The sequence below is a fragment of the Capsicum annuum genome, chromosome 8 (genome assembly GCF_002878395.1).
Source record: "Capsicum annuum cultivar UCD-10X-F1 chromosome 8, UCD10Xv1.1, whole genome shotgun sequence".
NCBI classification, from domain to species: domain Eukaryota; kingdom Viridiplantae; phylum Streptophyta; class Magnoliopsida; order Solanales; family Solanaceae; genus Capsicum; species Capsicum annuum.
In genome coordinates, this window is record NC_061118.1 from 34,221,286 (window position 1) to 34,234,580 (window position 13,295).

Consider the following 13,295-nt stretch of genomic DNA (forward strand, 5'->3'; position numbering starts at 1 on the left):
ATACGGCACCCATAAGTAATATAAAACAGAGGAAAGCACACAAATTCGTAATAAAACATGGAACACGGAACACGGAATCATAACAGGAATAAAACCCCCACCAAGTAATTTCCTACACTAGCGACCCAAACTGGCCCTAATCCTCTGCCGAAAGTCGCGCCCTCCAGACTTTCCTATCTATATTAGTTCACCAGAATATAAAAAATCCTGTGGTGAAATTATAATCTGTACGAAAGATTAAATATCCTATACCACATTCAAATAAAGATCAGAGTGGAATGAACTTCAGTACTTCACTATATATTCTACTATACTAGTACTATTTTAAAACAAAGAAATCATACTGCATACGATTTAGAAGTATGGGTTACAATAAATGAAACTGACAGTTTTTGAACAATAACAAAAAATTAATTTTTCAGGAGCTATATGTAGAGATATGACACATCGCCTAACTCAATTCGTGAAGGTACAGATCATAAGGGGGGATTGATCAAGACTATATAAAGAGACCATTCATCTAATTAACTATTGATGTGAGATTTTTTTCGCATTCAATGAGTAAATTACTGCTATAATATTAACATGGGTAATTTTCAAATTAATTAGCCAATCTTGAAAGTCTTAACCAAATAAACTGTTAGAACAATGAAGCTCAATGCCATTGATTGATCAAACCAAAATCAGCCAAACAGAACAGTGATTGATATATAATGAAAAGACTATTTACAAGTTCCCTTTCACCAATTATTTTGAACACTGAATTCTCGTCCTTTCAAATAACTATGACAAAATACTTTGCTTTGGCTATGGAGTTTATCACATCTATTTTCCTCTTTCTTGTCCCGTTTTCCGATGACGTGGATGAAGCATCCGATGGCTCAGGCGAGCGCGTACGCCGCCTAGCTGTTAATCTAGCTGGCTCGGGCATGTTCGAGCCGATTAAATGAGGAAAATTAAGTCGAGCTTTAGAACCCCGAATTTTGAATGCAGCTTGGTCATAAGCCAATGCTGCATCCTCCGGGGTCTGATATGTGCCTAGCCACGACCTCGCGCCTTTTCTATTCGGGTCTCTTATCTCAGCCGCAAACGTGCCCCACTGCCTCCTTCTCACTCCTATGTACCGTGTCCAGTCTCCTGACACTTTTTCCTCACGCGCTGCCACGGTAGGTACATTTGTGTCCTCCTCGGATTCGGATTTTTCATGGGATCCGGTTGAAGGGGAGCTACCAAAACTTGAGTTAGGACTATTAGGTAATTCGAAGTTATTGCTTGAATAACTCATTGACGAAAAAAATTCAGAAAAATCAGAATCATTTAGAAGATGTTGCTTTATTGATTCAAGTAAATCAAATTCAGACAAAGAAAAAAATGCTGCATCAGCTGGATTAGTATTCATTTTTGTTTTTCTCTGGATATTTGGATGAATAGTTTCTTGTACAATTCACTTAATAGTAGGATTTATTCTGGATGAATAGAAGGGTTCATAAACGATGTATATTTATACCCTTGGATCTACACATGTAGCTCTAGTCCCTACATATATTTATTTTACTTTAAATTTCCTGAATTTCTATGTAGGTTCCATTTTAGGCACATTTATACTATGCTTTTTATTTCTGTTATCTATTCTAATGTTTGAAGATAAATTAAATAAGTGTATGTATGTACTGCAAGATGTTATGCGCATCACGACAAAGACACGTTGATTTCTGATAATTTCAGAGGAAATATAGTATTTATTTGGTGACCAACCCATGCCTAGTATATGTATAGTAAAATAATACGGAATTAATTAATACCTTTTTCCTTTCTTTTTTTTTTTACTTATACCATGAGTTGTCAAATTTGTTCCCATTCATGTGATTATTTTTTTTATCTCAATTTTTTTTTATATTCAAAAATCAATTACTTTAAGCTTTTTATTTCTCTATTACAATAATTAATAATTACTTATATATCTACAACTTGTTTTAAATAACAGTTTCTTTCACATAAATTGAGACGGAGGGAATTTTTTCCTTGTGTTTTAGGTACTACAAAACATGTTTCTCAATTAATGTATCTTAGTGGAATCATTTTCGAGCATTACTCATTATATACACTGAATTGGATTACTTGTATTTGAACTGAGGGTCTTTCGAAAACCATCTCTCTACCTTTCATAGATAATGGTAAAATCTGTGTATACTTTATTATTTGTGGACATCACTTGTGACTTGTGAGATTTCATTGTATATGTTATTGTTGTTGTTCATTATATACATTGAATTGCAAAATAAAATGTCTAGTGTTAGCGTTGACATAAGCCAACATGATCTAATAGGATTCACTTATAAACTGAATATCAAGATTCCAGTAAATTTTGGTTGCTAATTGAGTCCCTATTAGATCACAGCTGGCTTATGTTAAGGCTAACACTAATCAATTAACGGGTTGAGTTGGTTGACCTCAAAGGTCAACTATATATTTTAACTATTGCAATTAAGAAAAAAAAAATTGAAGTAGCCACTTATTCTTCCTTTGAGAGACACCTTGGATGACGAAAAAAAGGATTTAATTTGAAAATTTAAAATTTTATAAAATTTTGAATTGTAAGATTCCAAATTAAGTCAATCGTTTTTCCTCTATTTCTGAAATTTAATTTTTCGAATTACAATCTCTGTCATCATAATGTGATTAAAATATATTATCCATATTGTGTCAAACCACTTATGAAGTCATGTTTTTGTTTAGAAAACTCTGACGTTTGACATGTTAATTTTAAAGTTTAGGATGGTAGTTAACATAATTAGGTGCACGTTGCTTCCCTTTATATTATGGAATAAGTAATATTTTCTCTTTCATTAATTAACGATAGAAATTAGAGTTCGGAGCCTAAAAGACAAGTTTTTTTAGTCAAAATTTCAAAAGGGCACCCCAATACTGAAAATTTTCAAAAGGAACAAAGTAAACACAAGTGTTTACCTTGTCTATTAAAAAGTTGACACTGTCAGTGCAAATATTAGAATATAAGGTAAAATGGTGAGTTTACCTTATAAGGTGAATTTATTTCAAATGCACTGCATTACAAGGTAAGCTGTGTCCCTTACCTTACAAGGTAAACTGTGTCCCTTACCTTATTAATCCCTTACCTTATTAATTTTCTTTTATATACCACCCATTCATTTCATTTTTTTTTTTCACTTCACTCTACTATATTAGTTGTGTTTATTTTTACTCAAAGTCTACTTTATCAAAAAAATTTCACTATAAGGTATACTACTTTAATCACCTTTTTATTTAACATTTTTCAATATCTAACAAACAAGTATGCAATATAATATTATTAATCATTTTTGTAGCTTACTAATTTCTCAAATATTGTTGTTATTATATCAACTTATTAAGCCTAAACCTACGTTAAGTTAGTATTGTCATGCATGTGTAAAAAGTTTGCCCTTTAGTTGTATGCTCAAAACTAATTGTAATCTTCTTTCTGTATAGATATGGAATATCAACACTTTGTGCATCCAGGACCATCACAGTATGACGTATATGCCACGCAAAATAAGCATCGGTCTGAGGTTATTTGAAAATTTAAATTCACGGAAAATAAATTTTAACCACAAACAAAATTATGAAGAAACAACAATTTTTATCGATAAACGATGGGGTTACATATCTGTTCCTCCCTTGATTCTTCTCTCATGATTTTTCATAATTCGAGGGTTTTCAATGGCATATTTCTCGAACGTAGGATTTGATATGATTTTTTCCGTCATTCGAGGGTTGTTAGTAGCGTATTTCTCGAACGTAGGAGTATTTGAATTTGATCTCCATGAAAGGAGGATTTGTGGATCTTCTTGATGTATTTAATTATCAAGAAGAAAGGGTTTTGATCTATAAATATCACATGAATTATTGGGATTTTGAAGATCGTTGATCTCTTTGTGAATATCCCGTAAATTTGTGGGATACTTGAGATGCCTCTTTAAAGGAATATTTGCCCCTTTTATATAGGCATAATTTAATTTTAGAATTTAGGTTGAGTAGCCATCAAGCTAGATTTAGGGTAAAGTAGCCCCCAAAAACTCTAACCAAAATTGAACTCTTTTTGTAGAGTCCACAAAATTTCAATGTCTACAAGCACATTAAAAGGAGAAAATGCATATTTGGAAATGCGAGGTGATGATAATGATTTTTGGCAACATGTTAGACATCATCCGTTCTATCCTCGTCTTCTTAATTATTTTAATATTTGTGGTTTTAGAGGTGTAATAGATGCTGGATTTGTTCCCTGCGATTTTTCCCTTATTACTGCACTTGTTGAATTTGGCGACCAGAAACGCATACCTTTCACCTGAGAACGGGTGAAGCGACTATAACCTTATAAGATATGGAACTCATGTTTACAATGGTCATAAATGGAACTCCCATTCTTCATCCAGGTGATGCTCAGATGTTGCCTATTAACAGGCAACAAATATTTGCCGAATTAACAGGATAGATACCCGATCTAGACTTTTTGCAAGGAAATAGAATTTTTTTAATGAGATTAGAGGAATATATGAAAAATCTAAATGAAATAACTGATGAAACTGAGGAGGAAGAGGTGCAACGAAGAGTTAGATTGTACCTTTTTTGGTTGTGCGGCGGAACAATATTTCCTGATAAATTTACTCTTATCTTATCTATTTTAAAGTAAGAAATGAATAAGATTCAACAAATTTTTGAGTTATGATGAAGTTTAACAATTTTTTTGAGTTGATGCAAGAAATGAACCTCTGCTCACACTCTTTATATAGCAGCGGGAATTTTAAAGTTGTTACAAGGTAAACACGGGATCCTACCTTACAAGGTTAACGACTCCATTTACCTTATAGCCTTACCCTTTGCAGATACTTACATATAGATAATAGATAAGGTAAACTCACCATTTTACCTTACATTCTAAGTAACATTTACACCGACGGCGTTAACTTCTTAATAGAGAAGGTAAACACCTGTCCCTTTTGAAATTTTTCAGTATTGAGGTGCCCTTTTGAAATTTTGACTAAAAAAACTTGTCTTTTAAGCTCCGGACTCAGAAGTTAGGAGTGCCTTCACTTTCTAAATAAATTAACTCAATAAGTTTGGTAGTATGTCTAGTACATTGTATTGGGTGGTCACATATATAAGAATCTTTTTTCCATATGTATTGTCTAATATTGGTGGTTCAACGATCAACAATTGATTGAATGATTAGCCAATCATTTAAAAAGACAAAGTGTTGCATATGTAAGATAATTTTAATAATGCATTTTACATATAACATAATTCTAAGATAGGAAGACGACTTTTGGAAGTTAACAATCTAAATTAAAATACAATGGTTAGAGAATACATTTGTCTCTCATATACTTTGTACAAAAATTTGAAAAGGTTTACATAGTCTTGAGCTACTCCATCAATCGCCTTAAAGTTTTGAATTGAAAATTTGAATTTTTTCACATGATATAATTAGAGTCAACTTCAATGAGATAGTTTGCAAAATCTCATTCTTTTCCTTATGCTTCTTATGAGATTTAATCAACTATTTAACAAAATTCGTAAGCTAAATGTATCGAATTATCACAAGTAGGTTTATTCACCTATTTAATATTGCTGACAATGTAAAAGGGTCCTCCTATACATAATGCACCTATATAAAGAAACATTTTTTAAAATTCAACATTTTATGAGTATGGTATTAATTAATGAAAAATATCATGATTGAACAGTAAGTTACTTTTTCCATGTTCATTTGAAAAAGAAGGCAACAAGCTGGAGACAGAGATTAATATTTACAAATACTGCTAGCAGGAATATTTTCTGGACTGCCCTAATTAATGTTTGAACCCAGAAAACTCTTTTCTTTTGATTAGTTTATCGTAACATTTGAAATGGATAACTGATAGAGTTGTTATCGTGTGACCAGATCATAATTTTGAATCGTGAAAACAACTTCATATAGAAATACATGATAAACTTGTGTATAATAAACTCTTATAGTGCGACCCCATGCACAGTAAAAGTATAGTGCACCAGGCTGCCCTAGTTGTCATAACATTTGTAGGTTCCAACTACTATGACCAAAAAGACTTTGCTTTGGCTATTGAATTTATAACATCTATATTTCTTTTTCTTGTCCCATTTTCTGATGAGGGGGAAGAAGAAGGAGGTTTTGGTTCAAGCGAGCGCGAACAGCGCCTTGCTGTTACCCTAGGCGGCTCAGGCATGTTCGGACCAATCAAATGAGGAAAGTTGAGCCGAGCTTTGGAGCCGTGCATTTTGAATGCGGCTTGGTCATAAGCCAATGCTGCATCCTCCGAAGTCTCATAAGTTCCTAGCCACAATCTTTTGCGCCTTCTATCCGGGTCTCTTATCTCCGCTGCAAACTTTCCCCACGGCCTCCTCCTCACTCCTCGGTACCGCCTCCAATCTTGTCGCGTGCTTTCCTCACGGGCCTCCTCCCTCGGGCCTTGCATTTTATCCTTGTGCCCAGGCTTGGGCTTTTTATGCGATTGGAGATACATTGTTTCTTCATTGATGTTTTCATCCCAGAGGAAGCTATCGAAACTTGAACTAGGACTATTATTAGGCGTTGCATTGCTCGAATTCATCGGTGAAAAACTTTTGGAAAAATCAGAACTAATCTCAGAAAAAGAGCAATTTTGATCAAATGGATTCATTTTCTTTGCCCTAATAAAGTTTTGTTTGGATGAATAATTTCTTGCAATTTTTGTTACTGGTGTCTTGCTGTGGAGTGTGGATGAATTGGATGGGTTGATGTTCTCTCTATTTATAATTTTATATGCTTGGCCTATCATTGCAAAACTCTAGACCCTATTTCATTAGTATTATTGTTATTATTATCATTAATTGAATTTCTATGTAGGTCTTCTTTTAAGCACATGAATGTTATGCTTTTTATTATATTATTCTAATATATGAAGGTACACTAAGGGGTCGTCTGGTTTCGTACGTATACTGTAACATTATGGAGTCGTTATGAATTGTTTGGTTATCCCTTGTCACTTGCATAATTAGTAATACCTACACTAGCTATACTGGAAAATATATATTCTAAATTATATATATATATATTGTATGTTAACTGCTTGTGGCTTGTAGAATATCCAAACTAAAGATTCAATAACAAATAATAGATCTATGCAAAAATAATTCCTATATAATTAATTTTTAGATTATTAGAGTAATTTTTAGGTTACTGATTCATGCTTAACTTATCTAGAAACTAAACATAATCCTAAATAATGCACTGATTTTCAATTCAAGAAATGATATTATTCCCTCTTGAGATCTGCAAAATGTTCGCTCATCACGACAAACCACGTTCATGTCTGAAAATTTCAGAGTTTTATAAGGGAAATACTATTTTTATTATCTGGCATAATGTTTAACTTTTTTCTTTTTTGAGTTTAGTAGTGAAAATATATGAGGTGTCAAATGTGAGAAAGATTCTACATTTTCTATTTAAGAAAGGTTAGTCCACTACATTTTCAGAAAAGTGAAAATAACACCCAATAATAGACGGGAAATTGTTAGAGATATAATTGGTGCTTCAATACATATTTATTTTGGATTCTTCTCTTTGTTGTAATGTTTTTGGGGTCATTTGAAATATCAGCAAATTCATGATTGTCTGTATACATTGTGGTGTGGGTAACTCTCGACCAATTAAAAGAGGGAGGAAAATAAACACTTGTTGCAAGAAAAAGAATCATAATATAGTATATGTTTAAAATATACTTAAATAGAAAAGAGAAAATTTTAGAAATGACTAATTTTTTTAGGTGAAATGACCTCCCTATGTGTGTGTGTCTGTGTGTGTGTGGATATTTTATGCAAGTAAATCTGAGTGAAAAGATATCCAGTAAATCTATAAGGAATTTCCTAGCAAATATTTGTGGAATAAGAAGATTTATCTTTTTAATTCTTTTGTTTTTAATTTAATTTAATTTAATTCTTCCATATGTAATTCTTTTTTCTTTTTTCTTTTTACAATACAGCTCCTCTGGATATACATACAATTACTTTTAAGTAACACCAATGCATTTATTTTACGGGTTGGTTGGTAGTTTGTTCGTTAGAAATAAGAGGGTCTTTGGATGAACTTTTAAGAAGTAGGGGAGATTCTAATTCTATTTTTAATTTTTGGCTTATTTTTATACTTTTTGGCCTAAAAATGAGTATTTACAAGCACTTTTTAACTTTGATAAAATACAACTAAAATTAAAAAATGATTAAAAGTCAAACTCATTTAAAAATAAGGCAATTCAAACACCCCCTAAATTATTTATATATGTATTGAATTTTGAATAAGTAATATCATGTTTGATTTTAATTTTTTTGTTATATATATATTATATGCGACTCACCTAATATGATGTCTGATTTATAATTAGAAACTCGTGATGACTATTTTCTCCATTCACCTTTACTTGTTCATAATATTATAATATAAATGTCCTTTTTAGTTGTCTAGTTTAGAAAATCAAAAAGTAATTTATCACTTACTTTCAAATTTATCCTTATTATTAACTGAAGTCATTTTTCAAAATACTGAATTTATTGTAATAAAACAAAAAATATAGTGAAACTGCAATTCTATTTAGGAAACATAACATAAACATACACCTTAACTTATCATATTTATACAATTTTTTACCCTTATAAAGTAATTAAAAAAATCTCAACTAACTATGTATCTTCGTTGGATGTATCGGAAGTTAGTTATGCATCTCGACAAACTCAAAATCGAAAAAAATTATATTATGAGCTAATTATGTACCTTTATAAGGGAAAAATATATCTTCATTAGATGTATTATTTATCTCGTCAGATCCAAAATCGAAAAAAATGTATTGAGAGCTAATTATATATCTTTACAAAGAAACTTATTTTATCTTCGTTGGATGTATGTATCTCAACAGATCCAAACTTGAAATTTTAATAATTATACAAAATATCAAAAAAATTTATAATCAAACTCTAAATTATTAAAATTTATGTTATTTGCTTTTCTATTAACCAACGAGAAAATCTTACCCACGTGTTAACTTGCTTTGTACTATCGCGATGAGACAAGAAGCTCTTGCCGCACCGAAAGAGTGCAACAGGATGAGTAAAAAGGGACCACCACCAGTATCCAGTCCAAGGACACAGGATGTGAATTAGACCACAAGGTGTATTAATATTTTTTATATTTATTAAATAATATTAAAATGAAAATTAATAATTAACTATATTTTATTTTTTAAATAATTAATTTAGACCATTTATTTTTAAGAACGGCGGTACAAAATGAATCATTTGCATGGGTGATCCACCAAGTGTACGTTAAATAGATGTAGCCATTTAGACTTTACTAGCCAAGATGTCTCAGCTCTATAACATTTATTATGGATGTTAACTTTCGCGCTTAACTTTGATATAGTTTTATTTTAGTCCTCTAATTACATTTTTCATGTATTATTTATTTCAAAAAAATATTATTCGAGACAAATTATTTAGTGCGTGTTGATCAACATAAGAAAAAAAATATAAAATATTCTATTCAATAATGTCACGTACTATATTTTATTCACGTCATCTGGGTCATCTGAATTTAAATAACCCGATTTTTTGCTTCTTAATATTTAGCTCAACTCAACATGGGTTAAAAAAAAGAGAAATTATAAAAATAACACCTAAAACTAAAATAATTTTACAAAATTAATACCTAAATTCTAAATCCTGGTAAATAGTCACTCGGAAAAATAATTCCAACTGAATGGCCATTTGGCGTGTGTGAGGAGTAGCATCTGGGGAGTGGGCATCATTAGTAATGCTAATTGTAATAGATAATTCCCATATTATTTGAATAAAAAGTCGTCACACCACAAACTTATAAGAGGAAATGAAAACAAATTACTTAGTTACTACTTAATAAGAGGAAATTATTGCATTGAACTAATTATAACTTTTTTCGCATTAGAAACCAATTGATCAAATTCCCTGCTTTACATAATTTGCACATTGAATATTTTTCAACATAAGCAATCATTTGAATGCAATAGAAATTGGTCTCTCTGTATTCATTATTCCACATACTTTTAATAAAAATTACATTGCTTCATTGGTAGTAACTGATGGGAACAATTTCTTGTAGGCTATATAATAATGATACAGTTTCTATACATATACATATTCTATATAATAATTATATCATTTTTATACACATTCTATACAATTTTTAACTACAATTATTATTTAGATACATATTTTATACGACTCTATATAGTTTCTACATGCATTCTAAAAATGTATCAATCTAATATAAGAGAGTATCAATTGAGTATATGGACATTGCAAGTGTATCAACGTAGTATAAAAGTGTATTAATGTGGTATAAAGAGTATCAATTGGGTATAGGGACTGCATGTGCTTGCATAGAATTTCCTATTTCTTTTTTAAAAAGTGTATCAATATAGTATAAAAATGTATCAATTTGGTAAATGACTAAAAAAGGGAATTAAAAATATTCGACTGGCTACAATTGTCCATCTTTTTAAATTGTGCCCATTTTTTTAAGTATAAATAACATAAATACCAACCTTTTAAAAGTAATTACACTCTCTCCCACTTTTTTAATTAATTTACTCTCTCTCTCTATTAATATACATAACATAGCCGACATATACATAGCATTCTGTGTATATATGAGATTTTTGTAATATGTTTAGGAAGTTGGAATTTTTTGTAATATTGAAAACATAAGTTGTGTATTTGTGTAATTTTTAGTTTTTAAAAAATGTGTCAGCCCATGTTCTTTTCCCGAAAAAAAAAAAAAAAAACACTCCGGTTTATTAAAATTAACATACTAAAAAGCAGCTAGATAGACAAAAAAAAAAAAAAGCCGGACTCCATTGATTTGCAAATGAAGATCAAGGGCAAGTTAAACTAGTGGGGTTGTATTGATTTCTAAGCAAATTCGGAAAGATTGGATCAGTTTGAATTGTTTTCTGCAATTCAGAAAGGGCAGCCCGGTGCACTAAAGCTATCGCTATGCGCGGTGTCTGGGGAAAGGCCCCACCACAATGGTGTATCGTACGTAGCCTTACCTTGCATTTCTGCCAAAGGCTGTTTTCAAGTCTTGAACCCGTGACCTCCTGATCACATGACAGCAACTTTACCGATTACTCCAAGGCTCCCCTTCATGCAAATATATATCCGTGTTAATTTAAATTCCACATTTTAAAGCGGATTATAAATTTATATATGAAAGTTTACAAACTGCACTTATAAATATTAAATCTGAACCCATTAATGTTAGAAGTATTTATTTTATGTGGACTTAACATTAACTTTTATTACATTAAAGTAAAATGGGTTAATGTTATTAGTTGGTGGACAAGACACATGCCGTGTATTCATGCGGATTCCATATGGGTCTGTATCCATTTCATGTTATTGATGTGAGCTGTCAATAGTGTAAGCCTGTAATAGATCTGTGAACTCATAATGTGGGGTGCACTAGGTTAAGGCTTTAAAACCTACAAATATAAGGCTAGGTCCCCTCTTCTGTCTTTAACATAAGACGTATTCCCATGAGCTGTCAGCCGTTATAAGCAAAGGAGAGGAAGACTTAGCGTTCTTCGTCTTCAATTACTTGATAAAATGACGGACAAAGATACGCACTTCCTCTCGCATATTTCACTATTTTATATGTATTCTTGATTTATGTTAACCTATGGTGGGTTTCTATTTTAATATAACAATTAATACATAGAGCTTAAACTCTTCATTGCTAACCTATAATAAGTACTCCATAAATAACCTGCTAAGCAACCTACAATATGTAATAAATAACCTGCTAACAGGGGCGGCTCTACAAGCCTAAAAGACAACCGACTTAGGCCTCAAATTTGAAGGACCTTATTTTTTTATTTTTTTAGTAATTATAGATTATAATAATTTTTTTTTTTCAAAAAGTATTGAGTATTATTTGTAAAAAATAGTAACTTTTTGTATAAAAAAGAAGAATTATAAGAGAAAGTTTGGCACATCTAAAATATCAAAGAATTATAAGTGGAAGCTTGATACATCTAAAATATTATGTCTCGGAGAAAAATCAATGAATTGATTATAATAATCTTAATAAATATAAATTTAAATTTGAAGTCTCCATTCAATTTTGACTTTAAGCCACCATTGTTCTTGAGCCGCTCTTGCTGCGAAGAGCTAGGATCGAAATACAAAAAAGTAAGAATACACAAAGAAACTAAAAAGATTTTACATCTTTCTCTCTCTATATATATGTGAAACAATAATTTTAACTTTATATATATATAGGGTAATTTTTTGTTGGATGTCCCTTAGTACCCTTATGGCTCCGATCTGTCCATGTATCAACTTATAATCTCATAAAAGAGAGGTCACTAAGAAGTACATTTACAAATTACAGAACCTTGATGAGACTATTGTTGTAATTATAAAACACGAAGAATATAAACCTGATCTGCTCGTTTCTCACATTTGTATCAACGTTTGTAAATTCCAATCACAATTCAATTTGGCTTTGGCTTTGGCTATGGAGTTTATCACATCTATTTTCCTTTTCCTCGTCCCGTTTTCGGATGATGCAGAGGAGGAAGTCGATGGCTCGGGCGATCGCGTACGGCGCCTCACGGTTAGTCTAGCCAGCTTACGCACGTCCGAGCCGATCAACTCAGGAAAATTGAGCCGAGCTTTCGAGCCACGAATTTTGAATGCGGCTTGGTCATAAGCCAATGCTGCATCCTCAGGAGTCTCATAAGTTCCTAGCCATAGCCTCGCGCCTCTCCTATTCGGATCTCTTATCTCTGCAGAAAACGTACCCCATTGCCTCCGCCTCACCCCTATGTACCTCCTCCTATGTTGTGGCGTGTTTTCCTCATCACGCGCCACAACTGGCTCCTTTGTTTCCTCCGTAGGCTCCGGTCTTACGGGGGATTCAGCTGAATTTGAGCTAGGACTATTTGGCAATAATGTGCTACTTGAACTTATTGATGAAATAGTTTCAGAAAAATCGGAATCATTAAGAAGGTATTCGATAGATTCAAGGGAATCAAGGTCAGGTAAAGAGAAAGTTTCATCATCAGCTGGGATATTCATATTTCTTTTTTCATAAGTATAGTTTGGATGAATGGAATATATAGTAGAAACTCTACTGCTATTTATATATACTTGGCCTATTTACATACCACTAGACACTAAACCTATTTTCTGTTTTTCCCCCAATATGTTTGTGG

The 13,295-nt window shown here is 31.8% G+C and overlaps 3 protein-coding genes across 3 annotated transcripts; all 3 read right to left on the reverse strand.

Moving 5' to 3' along the window:
- Positions 1-624: 624 nt before the first annotated feature.
- On the reverse strand, positions 625-1,490 carry LOC107845211 (ethylene-responsive transcription factor 2). Its single transcript, XM_016689453.2, has one exon. The coding sequence runs from the start codon at positions 1,397-1,399 to the stop codon at positions 776-778; it is 624 nt and encodes a 207-aa protein (XP_016544939.1). The 5' UTR covers positions 1,400-1,490; the 3' UTR covers positions 625-775.
- Positions 1,491-5,989: 4,499 nt separating this feature from the next.
- On the reverse strand, positions 5,990-6,832 carry LOC107857215 (ethylene-responsive transcription factor 1-like). The gene has a single exon (XM_016702150.2). The coding sequence runs from the start codon at positions 6,828-6,830 to the stop codon at positions 6,087-6,089; it is 744 nt and encodes a 247-aa protein (XP_016557636.2). The 5' UTR covers positions 6,831-6,832; the 3' UTR covers positions 5,990-6,086.
- Positions 6,833-12,284: 5,452 nt separating this feature from the next.
- On the reverse strand, positions 12,285-13,295 carry LOC107857214 (ethylene-responsive transcription factor 13). Its single transcript, XM_016702149.2, has one exon. The coding sequence runs from the start codon at positions 13,156-13,158 to the stop codon at positions 12,535-12,537; it is 624 nt and encodes a 207-aa protein (XP_016557635.1). The 5' UTR covers positions 13,159-13,295; the 3' UTR covers positions 12,285-12,534.